The following is an 18,188-nucleotide window of genomic DNA, read 5'->3' as shown; positions in this document are numbered from 1 at the left end:
AAATAGGTGGGATCAGTCAGCTCCAGAAAATAAAGGTATCTTCTAGCACTTTATTCATGGGAATAAAATATATATATATATATATATATATATATATATATATATATATATATATATATATATATATATATATATATATATATATATATATATATATTATGTATATAAAGTGCAGATAATACACTATCTACAATATTTGGGAGTAATCGTTTATATTTATATACAACAAAGTGTTTAATAATTTGACTATGACTTTTTTTTCGATTAATGTCACATACCGTTGGAATTGGCAGTGTTGATAAGGGGACTCAAGAAGATGTTTCTATAATCTCTGTTTAATATAATATATTTCTTGTATCTTTTGCACACAAATTAATTTGTTTCTGTTGCTTTTTCTCTCGACCCAAATTTCTTCTGTTCAGTACTATCTGCTACGGGAATCACCTGTCACAGGCGGGTGCCACCAGCGGCGGTAAATGTTGCTGGTGGCGCCCGCCCCGTTTCATGCACCCCACCCATCCGGGGCTCACAGTGTACTCTCAACACATCCTGTGGAACAGGACTTTCATTGTACACCATATGTGCTGCATTTTTGAGTGTGTGCAGGTTCTTGCAATGAGGGTATTGCCCACGTGCTGACCCCACCACCACTGCACATACTCCACTGTCTGCTGCTGCCACAAGCTCTGCTGCTCGTGCTCTAGTCCTCATTAATGCTAGATTCAGTAGTCAAATATAATGAACCAAAATTTATGATCAATTTATTTTTCTTAAAGTGTAATTATATGAAACATGTAAATGTTACTTGAATAACTGTGCAAGTGAATTTGTTTGAGTGCTTTATGATGCTGGCACATGACTGTGATGCTGTGGCTGTAACAACCTGTAGTGTAAGCTGACTGTGTTTTGGTGCCACAGTATATCTCTGGCACCGCACTGTGTGCCTGGGCGCCGCTCGGCTATGGGTTGCCCGGCTATGGCTACTCTCACTTGTAGCCCACTTAGTTTTTTTGGATTTATGTGGTGTCAGTTCCTCCTTTGTCATTGTCAAGAGTCTGTTGTAGATGAGGCTTGCATACCATTTCTGAAGAATGTAAACACCTCATAAACACCTCAAGCTTTATCCTTGCAGCAACACACCTAGCTGGGTTTGATTTTTATTTTGTTTTATTTTATCTTTTATTAACTCACTGCAGTGATAAATGTCTGTCTAATTTCCATTACCAACTTTTTCATTTGTTTCTTCACATTACAAGCTTAAGTGTCAAAACAGTGATAGAGATACTGAATGTGATAGCAGCACAGAACACACACTGAGGCTCCTTGTTGTGGCTGGACAGAACCACTAGGCTTGGGGTGTGCCGTCTTCCTTAGCTTACACCGCCTTTAGAGTAAGAAAGATGCATATCAGGACATGCGACCACAACACAACTTCACACAATGGATTTAGGGAAATACAGTGTATGTATGAAAGGAGAGTGTATATTGTATTGTAGGAATGTAAGTTCAGTTACTAATGATAGCCCTATTTACTGCATGAAATTTTAGAAGTCTGATTGAGGCATTATGCACCAAAATCCAGTGGTTCTGATACAGTTTGGTTTAGAATAAAGTAAAATTTCAATTTTGGCTTGTCAGTTATAAATTTCAGTAAAAAGTAGAACCTCAAATGTTGACAACTGTTAATGTGAGGAAACTTTGAGCTCAAAAAAAGTTAATTAATTGTGTTAATGAACCATTTGACTGCTAAAACATTTTCCATTTTCCTATAGTGGTTTTGTAATTATAGAGACCTTAACTTTTGCATTTCATTCTTTAAGTTATTCTAAAGTTCACAAAATGGATGGACATTCTAATAAAAGAAGAAAGTATGAATTTCTGATTTTGTGCAGCTCAGGAACAGTAGATGAATACCATTTATGGGTCCTGCCATTAGTAGCTAATCTGTAGTCTTCAGCTTTTGCTTGGAACGATAACTTAATATGCTTATACTTAGAAGTCAAAACTCTGAAACAACAGGTAAGGATCAAAGTCATTTTTCCTCCTCATGTGCTACACGCATGCACTTTTTTATTGGCATTTTGTTGTAAATCCTCAGGCTGAAACATCAATCCATTTTAAGGCAGTGGCTCCAACAGCGCCGTCTGATTGTTTTCAAGGATGAATAACTGAAAAGTTCATATTTTTTGCCATAATTTGTAATGGAATCATTTGATGTTCCTTGTAAATTTGATCATAAAATTACCGCAAGTTTTGATATTCCAAAGTGAACATTAGAGGTTCTGCAATATTAAGGTTCCTACATATGCTTTTTAACATTCAGTAATAAACTATAACAGTTATATCTTTAAATTTCTGCTATGCTATAGTCTAAAGCTACATTTTGTTTTTGTTTTTTTCTTATTCATAAGATGAATCAATTTTGCTTCTTGCCCAGCTTTCTTTGTTCCTTCTTTACTGAGTATAAGTCCTCACTCCAGCCTTCCTATTTGTGCAACCTTCTTCCATGTGTGTGCGTATGTGTGAGCCTGGGTGCACAAGTAGCCATGTGGTGGGTCATTGTCACCATGTAGCAGTAGCAACCATGGTGGCACCAGCAGGCTGCACTCAGGCTGTGCTATGACTTAGTGCGCTGGTGCAAGATACTGTCACCAGACATACATGATAATTTCATGCCAATTTATGATAATTTGAGCAATACTTTATGATGCTTTGCTAGTATGGATAACTAGCTTTGTGCCTGTGTAGGATTGTGGTTAACCCACATGAAGCACAGCACTCTGACATGTGATTCCCTTGTGGCTGTGAGGACTGAGTAACTACCAGCTTAAACATGCACCTTCAATACTGCCATTTCTGTCTGCACGCTGGTAGTGGCGAGGCTGCCACACAGAGTGCTTGTCTGTGCCAAACTCACACTACACCAGACACTGTCGGCCTGGCCTCCTCATGCTATCCCACCGTCCTGCCGCGCTTGCCACTATTACTTTGCTGTCTGGAGACGTAAATAGTGGTGGCAGGAGTGGCAATAGTTAGTGGGTGGCCTAACCTTTGCTACAGGTGCACACCCAGCCATCAGCTGCATTATCTTGAGATGCTGTAATGAAGAAGGTGGCCAAGGTGGCAGAGTGACCGAGCCAGAACTGCTGCGCCAGCCTTGTCACCCTTCATGCAGGTCTTGGGGGTAGTGGCAGTGATGGCGTTGTGGCATAACAGGCAGGCCTAGTGCAAGTACCACTCTTGCTACCATTTTATGCTTCACAAAGGGTATTACAAATGGTAACAGGAGTAGTAATTTGGTGGGTCATTCCTGTCTTTGCCACCACTCACCACATTTAATACATCGGACTGTGTGTGCCACTTCTTGAGGGATAACACACACATGCACACTTTAAAAAATGATAAATAATAGGCCCTAGAATTCATAGGGATAAAAGTAGGTATATATAAACTTTAAAATGGTATTTTGAGATATTCTTCTTGATGAACATTTTTTTTTTGTAAATAATTGTGTATCTGAATCTTAAGAATATTTTTACTGTTTGAACATGGTTGCCAGATTTCTCTCGTAAGACTGATTTTCAAACGTGGCAACATGGCCTACATATCTCTCTCTGTGTTGCCGCTTGTCTGTCAGCCAGTACGACCTTGCCTTGCTCCTTCCTTACTGTCTGAGCCAGTTTTATGCCTGTTACCTGGCTTATACCCATCCTACCTGTGCTGCCCTTGTTACTTTCCTGGGAATACCTGATTATCTCCAGTTGCCATAAACTATGGGGCTTGGGATGCTGGAACTTCATACATATTTTACAGTAGTGTTTTTTGTGCACATGAATGTAGAAATAAATGAGCGATGTATACCTGGAGTGTGTGCATCACCAGCAGAGCTAACATCATTAGCAAACACCTGGAGGGTAGCACGTGTGGGTTTGGGCAGTCCCAGGTCAGCCATTACCCAGTTTTGTTTAACTCTGGTGCTTGGGGCGGGCTGATCCTGGACGCCCCCCCTCCTCCCCCCGCCTGCCTGGACGCCCTGGATGCCCCCAGATGCACTGCACGCTGCGTCTGTCACTCACTTGCACCACCACCACCACCTCCCTGTCTTGACCTTAGCTGACCCTGGCTGTCAGTTTAGTCTCTCAACTCATCATCTAGCTTAGTTAACTTGGATTTTTTTTTTTTTTTTTTTTTTTTTTTTTCAATTATTATCATTAATCGCTCCAATGGGTTTTGACAAGTTCCTCACCATTTGAGATGGATGAACCTCTCAGTATTTTGTTTCTTATTTTTTATATTTCTTTTTTCATTGTAGTTTATAAAAAGTATTCAAATTTTGTTTTTTTGCAAAGTCATGTTTCACTGCCAATTCCCATGTAGCAAGATACAGATAAGTATGCAAATGGAAATGGAGAGAAGTTGACATAGGAATTGAGGATTGTCGTTACTGGGCAATTTTCCAGTCAAAATACTAAAGCATTAATGTGTGAAGCTGTTGTAAGCAGGTAGAGTGGCCCATAACTGTCCCTTCACCTGGCCTGCTCAGCTTCAACACTGACGGCTCCATTAATCACATGCCACGTTGGAATGGATAGTGTTTTGATTATCAGAGTAGTTTTTATACTTAGAATTACTGGTATTCTTCATGCTCTAGTTGCTTGATCTCCACCACCATGCCAATTATGATCAGTATCCTTCATGTACCATTTGCAGCAAGACATTAAATTTTTGCTGCCCTGGCCCTTGGCGCGCCTGCCCTGGTGCTGCATGGAGCCACACCAGTCATAACACCTACATTTATGGACCTGCTCTCCTGTCATACCCCAGTTTTAAAATAGATAAATGCTTGACTTACATTCTGGACATGCATTACTCTCCACCTCAGCTCGTGTGATACCATAGCTTGCTTGGCAGGTGGGTGCTGTGCTACCTAAGTACAAACATGGAGCCAAACATGCACGTCCTCTGGATGGCACTGTTGTAATGGAGCCCCGTGCGTGAAATAATTGCAAATATATATAAAGCAAGCTGTTCACATTTACGGCTAAAGTTTCAGCAGATTTTTCTGACAGTAATGGTGAGATAATATGTTTCATTTAAAATGAAAATTTAAAAGCTATGACTGTAACTTTATTGAAGAGTTATTTGCTGCTTGAGATGAATAGATCTTATTAACTTGACTCTTCACTGTGTTTTCCATTTCACTGCTCATTAAATAATAATTACAAGCTGCATATTCCTCTCTTGATGAAATTGTCCTTCAATTCCTGTTCAGAAGTTCATGAGGAAGACCATGCAGTGTGTGGTGTTCTTAACCAAAAAATCTAGCATTTCTTTAACAAAATTTTCTGCATATTTAGGCTTAGATCAATTTCTTGGATGAAGGACAAATTAAATTCAATTATGTAATATAATTATCAATTGTAATGACAATTCTATGGATTGAGACGAGATTGTTCATGTTCCCCCTACTAGCACGTTAATTAATTTAGTCTCCATATGATTGTGTATATGAACGAGAGAGAGAGAGAGAGAGAGAGAGAGAGAGAGAGAGAGAGAGAGAGAGAGAGAGAGAGAGCTGTATGTTTGTCTCTATGTTTGTGTTTTTGCATTGTTCATGTCTATGAAAGTGGATTGTGCAGAGAAATATATTAGTTAGTCATTTTCTCTTCCTTGCTGGTGGCTTGGCCTGGTTAGGGGCTTGACGTATGCAGCCAATTGAAGGAGCTTGCTATTCATCCTAGACAGTTTTCAAATAGAATCATCAGTCAGCTTTACTTTAATTGTAGCTGCTAGTGCTTCTCCCTCCTTGTACATGATGATCCACCTTTTTCTTCTAGCTTCAAGCTCTTAGTTATTACTTTTCTCTTTTATTATTAGTTGCTCTTAACCTTCAGGAATTGTCCATTTTCAAGCCATCTGGCAGTAATATATTTGTACATATGTATGTATGTGTGTATGTGCATAGATATACAACTATAAACTGTAGTCATAACTCTATCTCATAAGCAATAATTTCATAATATCTAACACTTAATTTTCATGACATTGTCCTATAATAACTAGGTTAGTTTTATTAATAGGTGAACATGTTGATTTCCTTAACTGTTGATTTGCCAGTGGTGAGCACTTACACTTCAGCGTATTTTGTTGGGTATTGACATCTTTTTTGTACAATGAGACAAGCACCATAGATCATAGCCTGTGTGCTTGACTGAGTGTTGTCTTTTGATGAGTCTGACTTTGTGTCATTTGTCTGAATGAGAGGGTATCACCATTGCAGCTTCCCTAGGTGTGAGAAAGAGTGAGTGAGACTAATGAGCAAAAGTAACTATTTGTAGATGTTTGTCTGTACTTTATAGTGGTTGTAGAGAAAAAATCCCTTAGAATTATCCATAAACCCAGTAGATTAGGGCATATTCAAGATAGGAATTAATTAATCAATTGAGAAACAAAGTACTACTAAAGATGCTTCAGAGTTTATCAATAGCTGCAACAGAAGAATTTTAATGAACAATTTACCCCAGTCAGAATCTTGGCTGGATGGAAACCCATGAATTTATTAGTTTAGGTGTTGATTCTTACCAAATGCTGCAAGTTAGCACTCACTGGTTCCATATCATGAGCGGCTTTGTTATCCAGCCTCATTCCAGCAAATTGATAATGGATCCTGCTGATGACCATGATGGTTATATGGGTTGCGAGGAGCACAAAGAAGAGTGGAGGGTAAGGCATGTCTGGGAGCAGTGTAGAGGCGCACTTTTGCGGCCCTCATTAATATTTATTTTTTCATTTTAATGCCCTTTTTGAATTGCATTATTGTAGGTGACTACCTAAGTGACCTGATAGCCATTTGCTAGATAACCTTGAGTAATGAATTTCCAAATGCATTCAATTTATGGCTGGTTATATTTCCTTGTAGGCTTTGTTTGCAAGTAGCATTCCCGAGATAATAGAGCTGGTCGGAAGCCGGTCCAAGTATAGTGGAGAGTACAAGCGGGAGCATGGGAAGAGGTACAGCGCCTGGTCACGTATTCCCGTCTGCAACCCTCCCTTGCCTGCCCTACTGCTTATGCTGCTACTCTTGCTGCTGCTGTTGTTACTGCTGCTGGTGGCCGCATAGTGTAGGGATGAGTGGTGGATGTTATATGCAGCAGCAGCACCAGGGGTAGAAGGGCAGGGCAGGGGTGGTCATGCAGTAGTGCGTGTGTGTGTGTGTTGTGTTGTCCTGCTCCTTTGTGGCCATTCCTTTGCTTTCTGGCTTACTGCCATCTGTCTTACACTGTCCTTTTATAAGTGTTAATGTTTGTTGCTTTTATATTATTGTTTTCCTTATACATAAATCACAATTTTGGCTAGAAACCTAAACTCCTTGGCTAATCACATCCCAGCAAGGTTTGAACGAGGGCGCAAGGTGCGTGAAGAGGGTATTTGTATGCCCTTTGCACGCCACATCCAAGACACGACCCATTCTACCCAAAGCCATTACCCAATATCACCAGCAGTAGATCTATACCCAGCTTCTCCTTTTCACAATTTTTCTCTGAATACAACCATTCAAACATGGAATGTCTAGCTAGCTATTGCCTGTGCCTGTACAATATATATATATATATATATATATATATATATATATATATATATATATATATATATATATATATATATATATATATAGATATATATATATAGATGTATGTATGTATGTATGTATGTATGTATGTATAGAAGTATGTATATGTGGTGCATATCCCCATTGCTTCTCACTGCACTATTCTATGTAGAATGAAAGAAATTTTCTATCAGTATAAATATGCAATATTTTCTTCCTAAACTTCTTGACTAAAATGAATTATATTATTGCTGCAGCATCACTGACCTTTTTAATCAATAAGGTAAAGTATATAAATGATATTTGATGCTGGAAATCAAATTGAGTGTTCAAATCCAAAGTATTATTCAGCTGCTACAGCAATTTCATACGGCAGGTTCTTTGTCATGTATGATCTCAGAATGAGTCCAAAAGGGCACACACTAAATAGTGTTCTCTCTTTCCTGATGTTAATTCCATTGGTTTTGTTTTCCTTTTCTTTCATAACAATCTTTCATTCTTCCTCAACTGTTTGCCTAATATGCTTGAGGACTGCACCTCCCTTTACTAAGTCCTTTACTTATTTAAAGAGCACAAAATTTGCTAAAAGTAGTGTAATATTTGCTAGATATGCAAGTCTGTTCATACTCTCTGCAAGAATGTGTTGCTTTTAGCTCTCAGACAAACAGGGTACAGCCTTACAACATTATCTACACTCAGAAGATGATTTCACTTTGGATTCACCAGTATACCAATTCCAGCCACTTGACAGCATCTACTTTACTTTATCTTAAAAAAAAAGTATAGTTTTCTCTATCATAGAAAGACTTTAAATCACATAAAACATTGTTACATATTTTTGTTAATTTTGGTAACAATTTCTGCTTGAAATTTTCAAAAATTTGTTACATTGTGATTGTGTTTTATTTAGTTGTCTGAAAACTATATAACATCTTCCTTGTGTGGCTAATAATTTATTTTTTTGTGTAAGTTAGTTATCTCCTGGTCATCATCACTGGAAGCAACCCCACAGCATTTACTCAAAGGTTCCATTGAATAAAAGAAATTAATTGAAATAAATAACAAACTTTTATTCAAATGGAAGCATTGAACTGCTGTTGGTGCATTACATTACCTCAGCAACTGTGCCTGAACTTCATTTCTGGATTAACATCAGTAAGATTTACTTACTACCTGTGTACCTGACCTCTGTGACCTTGTTTAATGTGGCCAAACCTTTGTTAGTTACACATCCTTGTCTTGTATGTAATCTCACCATTTTTTGGTATCCTTTTTTATTTTCATAATTTGTAGCTCATGTGTTGGCTCTAATAAGTATACTGCAATCCCAGCTTCAAACAGGAGCTATTCTTTGCTTTCTGATCAGTGCCAGTTTTAATCACAAGGAAACTGCTGCATGTTGCACAATACTGAGGCATGACGCCAAAACTGCTTAAATATTGTTGCAGCTTTGATTTCTGAAAAAAGTACATTACATTTGAAATGCACATATGTGGAGAGAGACAATGAGAGCTCATGCTGAAGAAAGCTGAGAGTGGCACTGGAGTGGCTCCAAGGGGTGGGATGCAGGTACTGTGCGGGGCTGGCACATGGTGTCACCCAATGCAGGGCGGTGGAGGCAGGGCAAGTCACCGTGATTGTCAGGCATGAATACTGCTCTTTTTGGACCCACTAAAGCTGCTAAAGATGATCAGAAGCTTAAAGTACCTTAACCAGTAACCAGTATCAGCTTCTCAATTCCTATTATAAATATGAAGATTTTAAGTATTTGTAAAATGTAGTTTTATTATGGAAAATTTCTAGCTGGCATTCAACCTTTGTCCTGGTTCCTCATCATTGTCTAACTCCTTCATATTTTGTCCTCTCACTTCATCATTCATGATGCACTCCCTTACCAGGAATCATTATTCTGCACTATAATATGTTATTAGCATAACATTTTTTTCCCCTTTTGATATGACCCAGTCCTTTACTCATGTCTTGCAAATCTTTACTCTAAAGTGCTTGTATTTGATAAAACTTTGAATTTACTTACCCTCTGTTTAATGGACTGTTTTTTATAGTATATTTTATTGGTACATTTTTATCAGGCATACCTCATGATATACAACATATATATTTTCACAGTTTTGATGGTTTGCTGAACAATTTACAATTTTGGGGAGATATATTTACATAGTACACCACGCCATTTACCTTTAATTTTCATCTTATTCCCTTAGTTCCACTTTCAGGCTGAAATCATTCTCAGTATCATATGATTTCTTGAAAATATCTTTAGTTATACTACGGTACCTTTTAGTTTCATCTTAACCTTATTTATTTTGGTAGTTTCTTTTGAATCTGCACTGGGTTGATTTCCTTTCACTTGGTGTAGGTTGCTCCCAAGTAATACCTTTCCATTGGCTTCTGCTACAGTGTAAGACAAAGTGTTTTGGTTCCTCCTGTAATGTTTCAGTCTAGCATACAGACTGTAGTTAACATGAAGGATATGAGCAATATGAATTTTCATACAATACTGATGTGGGGCAGATGTATGGAGGGTACATTCAAAGGTTGTTCGTAATATTTGTGCAGCATAGTCCACTTACCAGATCCAAAACTTCATTGTGATGATTTTCCTGTAAAGATATTCATATGCCTTAAACAAATTGTAGCTGTGGCTGTCATGATTTTTGAGAAAGTAATGTTGATATCAACCTTGAAAAAAAAAGGCTACACTGGATGATACTGCAGTGTAGAGTCCATAATGTTACATGATGAGTAATGGAAGAGGTGAGGTGTCTCTGGTGCCACAGCACAGTTTTTACAAGCGGGATGGGTTGAACTCCAAGGTGAGCCTCAAAGAGAGCTTTAAAAGTCACGATTATGATTGCAGATGTTAAAAGAAAATTAAAAAGCAGAATAATAGAACGTTAAGAAGGTTAAGAAACACCAAAATAATAGTATTTACCATGTTTATGCTTAAAATATATAAACATTCAACAATTAAGAATCTAGGCAGTTGAAATTTACAGTGGATGATGGAAAAAGGGCAAACAGTGTCATCCTTGTGATCTCTGGGGCTTTAAAAGAGAGAAACTGGGAATTGTTGAATTGAAATTCTTGAGTTTCCATGATAACATTGCCTAGCTGTGTAGGGGCTTGCTCGGAGGGATCATCAGGGGTGGAGGTGGCGGATGACTGAGACAACGCACTGGCGTGTGCTCACCGTTACTTAGTTGGGAGGTTAGGTATACAGGATGGAGTAAGTATGAAAAAAAAATACAGAATAATGATTGAAGGATATCATTTGTAAAGTAAGAGAATGAAGTATTCAATATAGAAGAATACAGAAGGGAGGTATGAAAGAGAGAGGAGTGAAGGAAATAATAAAAGCATAGAGAATATTTGTAAATATAAACTCACCTCTACCATTATCTATAAAGGACTGGTATTCACTAAAGTTCAAATTTATATATTGCTGCATAGTTACTCAGGAGGGGACACAACCCATCTCTTATTAGCCATGTCATTGGTGTGACATGCATTTATGTAGTTCTTCATAAGTTCCCTACAAAAACTTACACAGCCTAGCATAGTTCTACTATTGTAAGAATGTATCGCTGCTTCACTAACCACACTATAAGAATATTGACGACCCACAGATAATAAGCCACTGAAAACTATGTAGCTTTCAGATAAACTTTTAACTTTTTAATTAAACATTTTCAAAGAATTGTATAGTTTATTATAGGACAAAATTAATCAGTACGCAATCTTGAGTACAATTTTGATTTTAATCAGTAAAATATTATGGAAAGTTACAATTTGCTATCAAAAGGGAATTACAGAGTAATGTACATTTGCTTAAGAGAGCAAAAGGGCCCAAAAAATATAATGTTTGAGAGCAATTATAGTGAGGCAGAAGATAGGTCATATAGAGCCTTCATAGCAAGCTTTTCTTATAGTCCTTTAAGAGGCTCTTGTTTGTCAATAAAAATTGGTTTTGATCCATAATAGTGTTAGCACTGAAACTAAACTTAATTAAAATGTTTAGATACCATTGATAAGGAATTTAAGATTAGTGTTGAATTTCTGGCTGAAGTTCACATGATTTGTTTTCATGTCATTTTTTTCTGAAAATGACCAAAATGAAAAAAATGGACTTCATGCGTATTGCAAAATTGTATGTTCATTCAACGAAACATTAGCAACACAGCAGTTGAAAATGTGGCTTGTTATTAAGTGTCACCAGTATTATCTGCAATTTTGCAGTTATTCTAAGACCCCGAGTCAATGACCAGAACATTGTGATGGTAATAGTGTCTCTAATCTGAACTTGTGAGCACAGCTATCTCACAAGAAGTTATGCAGTCAGTATGAAAAAGTTACTGATAACCAAATTTTTATGGTTTCACCATGATATCAATATGAATAAGAGCAATTTTGAGACAAATGTTTTACCTGCTTACCTCATGTTAATTTAGTTTGTTCTATAAAATATAGACTGCCATTAAATAAGACATTCTACAAATATATCATGGCATCAGATACTGTGGCCAATGGGTACAAGTCATTTGAGAAGCATGTTTTCCTATCCTTGGGTTTTCCTCATTCCCTTGGCTTGTGTCTTAGCTAGTCACCATAGTGTAGACATTTTTATATACCTAAATTAAAGTTCATTGTGAAGTGCATTTAAAAATCCTTTTTTATAGGTAGTTTGTTGTCACAACCCTGTTGAACTTTTTAATCTCTTACATTACTGCAGGTTTTATAGACGTAGGTAAATCCTTGCTTTGCCCTTATATTTTTACTCAATAGCTACTCTTCACATCCTAAATACATCTACACATTTTCTTAAGATACTATCATGGCTTTGGTCTTCATATTTCTACACTGACATTATTTATATGTTCAATAGTATTATAATCATATCCACTGTATTAAAAAGACTATAATTTACATTTTCCCTTAGTTGTCACAATTTTATATAAATTTATAACCTTGTTTATTTGGTGCCTAACACCTGTCTCATTTATCAGTTTCCCTTGTTATTTCCTTTTAATTTTGTTTCTTGGGCAAAAGGAATATTGATGTAACCTAGCATACATAACTATCTAATGAAATGCAACCTCATATGCACAGTAATAAGTCATAACTCTGGGCTTTGACATGACTAGGAGTAAAGTTTAGTGATCAGGATGAAGCGCCGCATCAGCCATGGCTTTACCCCCAATTGCTTTATAAACTTCTCAAGCAACTTGTGTGACCTTACTGCATTTAAGGGCTTGTGTTGGCAGTGGGCTACAAAATTTAACTCCTGAATCTTGAAGTGTGTAAAGTTTACCGGATGCATAAGTATTTTTCCCATAAATGTCCTAGAAGAGACACAAGTACCAAAATACATGTTATATGGCAACACTCATGTTTCATGACACAAGATTATTTAAAGTGTGTGGATAAAACACCTTTCACTCTTTAGTGATCGTAGTGCATTTTAACTCTGAGTGGTATGCTCATGTTGGGATGATACATTTTTATACAATTTACATTTATACATGAGCATAACATTATTCACAGCCCTGCTTACCTTCATGACATTACTATAGGACTGGGAAAATAATTTCATATCCATGTGATGCATATCAAACACCCTCTGCATAATTAAAGTGTAGTTCATTGATCATTTTACAGGTGATTATTTGTGTTATTATTGACATTTAGAAACTACACATGTCTTTCAGTAGTAATTGATCTAATTTTAGTCTTGTAATAAAGAGTGTTTCATAACTAATTAATTTAAAGTCATTGATAATCCATGATTGGAATTATTTTCTTGCTGCTGAGGAGGTGACCCCAGGCAGCCACACCACACACTTGTTTCACTAGAGATAACTTTTAGGTACTTATTCCATTGGTACAGATGTGCAAACTATAGATTATATTAGTAAACTAATAAAACAGCATATTTTTTTCTGGCATTAAATATATGATTTTTTTACATAGTGCATCCATAGTCTTTTCATAATTACTGATCTTGATGAACCATAAAAATCATTAAATATTTGATGAATATTTTTGATATAAGAATTAATAAGCATAAAGTGCTTAACTTATTTTGAAATTATATTTTCTGCTTCAGGAAATCCTTCTTCACACTACATATTCTAACACATGTTTATATTTCAATATACACAGATATTTTTTTATATTAACTTGTACAATTAACACATCCATCCACCCTTGTACTAACATAGTTCATGACATTGTGATGGTTTTCATTAATACTTACGTAGCTGACATAGACATTTCCTGTAATATTTGTGTATTTCCATAGGTTACCTAGGAGACATTATACACCTCTTACATTAGTGACATCTTATTGATGCAGTAACTCCCCTTAGAAAATATTGAACAGAGGGAAAGGGTAATGTAATCTTATAAGCTTACCAAGAATCATTTCATTGCAACAGTGGAAACAAAAAGAGAAAAAGCAATATCAAGAGTGGAAGAAAAAGGGAAGATGAAGTTCATTGATAAAGTTCTGCGCTCCATCAGGATACATGTGCACATTTTCTTTATAAAATAAAATTATTGTGGAAACAAATGCAACTGAATTGTCATCTCTTGTTTTGACTGACCATTTAACTTTATTAATGAACTTTTATATGTAGGGTCTTCGAGTTTGGTCCTTCTCAGGGGTAATAAAGCAGCCTCTTCATATTTATTCCACTCGTTAGGTGTTTTCTCAGTGACTTTATTTTGTCACCTGAAGGTAAATGAGAATTTTTCAGAGACAGTTTTATTCAATAATGATTTGTGTATGAATGGGTGGGGAATTTTTTTTTTTCCATCATCTGACACATATATCATTCATCTTTCTTCTCATACCTTTTGATAACCCCAGTTAAAAGATACTGTTTTTTATATTTTTTTATTCTATGTTTGTATGTTTAAATTATTTCCCAATGCCAGTATCATAATTTTTATGTATTACTTTAATCCATTAATAGTACTGCCCTGCATGATTATCTTTTTGAATATATATACGTATATATAAACTATACATAATCCTTGCAGCTCTGATCACACCATCTAGTCCTGTCCTTTTGGAATCTGCCAGCTTGATGTCTCTTTCATTTTATATATTTTCTCTTGAGCTGACCAACAACTGTGCTCAAGGTGTTCCTCTTTGTAGTATATTTCACCCTGACACTTAAATGGCCTACCTGTATCAGTGTACTTTATTTTGTAAGTGGTTGTATAGTTAATGCAGTCAATATCTGAAGATAGTGCATACCTATAGGATTATTTGCCTCTGCAAATGACCATCTGATATAGGGTTTCCTTTCTACATAATTATTTACATAGTTATATTTGTTTTAAGTCCCACATTCTTAGATTCTGTGTTGTCAATTTCCATATACCTGTCACCTTTCATATCCCATTGTTATTGCTGTCATCCTTATATTCCAAACCTCTGTCTATAGTGTATGTATTGCACTACACCTGATCCCGGCCATCTCGTGTCATCTGCCCCTCGTTAAACCTTCCGCCCCATGGTTCCCATACTCCTTGACCCAAGTCCTCTAGTTTAGCCCCTCAACCCATGCCGGTCCTCGTCTGACTGGCTTGCTATGGTCCCTCTAGGCTGTGTTTGCCAGCTGGATACCAGAAATCACCGAGATCCTAGGCAACAGGTCCAAGTATGGCGGCGAGTACAAACGGTCACATGGACGGAGGTATCATTTAGGAGAGAGCCCGTAGAATCATATTAAATTTTTTTATAATCCCGTGACCCGCGACTGTTTAGGCACATGTTGCATGGGATGATCATCATTTAGCTTAGTCTTCCCATAAACCAACTTCGGTGGCATTTGTATTTTCTACTCATATTAAGGCCATAAAACGTGGGCTATGGGAGCTGCCAGCACTTTGCTGCACTCCCGTCAACAGAGCACGGGCGACAAGAGGCGGTCATACAAGTTGGCTTTCTGTAATTCTTATTCATATCTCAACAGCCATTGTATACCCCTCAAAGCCATGTTGACCACGGTGAAAGTGTGCCTAATCTCTTGCATGAAATTTGGCAACAGTGTGATTTGTGTGTTGGTGCTACTTAAAGTTCTGTGCTCCATCTCTACTTAGGCAATATTCGCAAGCTGTATCCCTGAAATTATAGACCTGGTTGGGACTAGATCCAAGTACGGCGGAACACTCAAGAACGAGAGGGGAAGAAGGTAGAGTGTAGAGTCCCTCCCTTAGTGATGCCACTACCACAAAACACCATCATCATCACTGCCTTCAGTGCCACCTCCAAATCCCAACAGCAACAGCTTTATGCAATGCACCACCTCGCTATGGTCATTCATGTGTACATGTGTTTAGATTTTATTTATGAAAACAACTTTGGTTAAATGTATGATCATAAAATGTTTTAAACTGTATACTTTTATTCATTAGATTTGGCACATGTCTTAATAGATTTCTCCTAATAGTATTTTTTAAATATAACAAGGATTCAGGTGTAATTTGCATGGAAATAATTATGAAAACGTTATAATTGATTAATATTTAACCAGCAATATTTGATATGAGTGGAACACAGCTGACTCATGAAACAAGAAACCTTTTGCCTCTTGTGCAGGACTTCAGACTCAGTTAAGATGTGTATTTTCAAGCAGTTCTACACGGTCCTTTGACATCAAAACATCCAAGTGAAGAAATACAGTGTTGTAAATGCTGTCATCTGTTAAAGAGCTATTCTGCTTCTACATGTTTTAGAAGTGTAAGAAAAGATAGAAAAGCAGCTTTTTCTTGGAATCTTTTTTTCATGGCTTCAATATATATATATATATATATATATATATATATATATATATATATATATATATATATATATATATATATATATATATATATATATATATATATATATATATATATGGTAATGCAAGGAAGCATTGATAAAAGTAAAATCGTTGTTGTTACATACAAAATAAATTTTCATAGTACAGATATATTACTTAGTTTTGTATATATATTACATACTGTTATTTTTATTATTATTATTTTTATCATTGTTATTATGATTATTATTATTATTATTATTGTTATTATTAATCTTATCATTATTATCATTTTATTATTATTATGATTATTGGTAAGTGACGGGGGAAATACAGGCAGACAAGGGAGTAGTTCACTTGTGACTTGTTTCATCCACGAGGAGTTCTTTCGTTCTTGTAGAAGAAGCTGGTCAGGAGAAAACTACTCACTTTTCGACCCAGGTTTCCTTCACCACTTACTGACATTCGTCATAATTTTTACATTCTATTACTTACTTTTTTCATTATTATTATTATTATTATTTTATTGTTATTATCATCATTATTGTTATCATTATTATTATTATTATTATTATTATTATTATTATTATTATTATTATTATTATTATTATCATTATTATTATTTTTACTATCATCCAGTAATCCTTTTGTTATACCGATAATGTGATAGCAAGCCAAAGTTTTGTGTAACATGTGAAAGTATATTATATTTTTTGCTTATATGTTGATTATTATGAAAACATAAATGTATTTTCTTAATACTTTTAGGCACATGCTGTTTCTTAGGTAACTTCATAGTTTAGGAAAAGTCAAAGCTTTCTTTCTGTAATTTAAATGTTTCAATCATTAATTAATTGCCTTACTTATTTTTCATAAGAAAAAATGGGAAGATTTGTTAAGCTTGAGGCAAAAATTAAAGGTAGCTACTGGTGACCTTGTGTGAGCCAGAAGCAACGTAGGAATTCAAAACAGACCTATTGACTGCATTTCAAGTGTTCCCGGCAAAAAAATTTGTTGAGAGGGACCAAGTCCTCAACTTGAACTTCCTCTATCATAGAGGCTGCACCTTTTTAGTTGCCTCTTTTGCCATGTACGAGATTATTGAGACACATATTTGCAATCTCCAGGTGCAAAGGGTAAATAAAGATTTTAATTTTGATAAATAATAATAATAATAATAATAATAATAATAATAATAATAATAATAATAATAATAATAATAATAATAATAATGATGGTGATAATAATAATAATGATAATAACAACAACAACAATAATTAAGGCTTTATAAAAGTAGCAGGAGTGCCAAATATGCATACATTTGAATGCTTATAGGTGAGCTCTGATTCCATACTATAAATGCAATGCATCAGATATACATATACACGACTTAACTCTGTCATTCAAAACCATTTATTTATTTTTTTGATTCAATAGATATACAGGTATTTACTTTGAAGAATTGATAAAAAACATGAAGGATGATGCTGGCTTATTTGTGATGAGATACACACTGTACCTCTAGTTTGTGAATGGAGCCATAGCACGATTGATGAGCAAAATGCCACTCTACACATTTTTTGACCAGACTGATGAGTCATCCGCCTGTTATATCAGTCATGGACTAGCGTGTTAGAATTTATGCTGATTGTACGTTGCACATTTCACCCGATAAATTGCCAATTTTCTATTGTAATTCAATGTATTTTGAACTGTATATATCATATATATATATATATATATATATA

At 35.8% G+C, this 18,188-nt stretch overlaps 1 protein-coding gene across 7 annotated transcripts in view; it reads left to right on the top strand.

Moving 5' to 3' along the window:
• The window catches only part of LOC127003321 (calcium-activated potassium channel slowpoke-like), a 168,037-nt gene that overhangs the window by 101,284 nt on the left and 48,565 nt on the right, over window positions 1-18,188 (top strand). For 4 of the 7 annotated variants that reach the window (XM_050869818.1, XM_050869822.1, XM_050869816.1 and 1 more), the window contains exon 6: window positions 15,740-15,831. The exons of the other annotated variants lie outside the window; for them this stretch is intronic. In XM_050869818.1, coding sequence (XP_050725775.1) covers window positions 15,740-15,831 — 92 coding nt within the window. The remainder of the gene's footprint in view (window positions 1-15,739; window positions 15,832-18,188) is intronic. 7 annotated transcript variants of the gene reach the window in all.

This window comes from Eriocheir sinensis, chromosome 25 (assembly GCF_024679095.1).
Source record: "Eriocheir sinensis breed Jianghai 21 chromosome 25, ASM2467909v1, whole genome shotgun sequence".
Classification (NCBI taxonomy): Eukaryota; Metazoa; Arthropoda; class Malacostraca; order Decapoda; family Varunidae; genus Eriocheir; species Eriocheir sinensis.
This window is presented reverse-complemented; position numbering and strand designations above follow the sequence as displayed.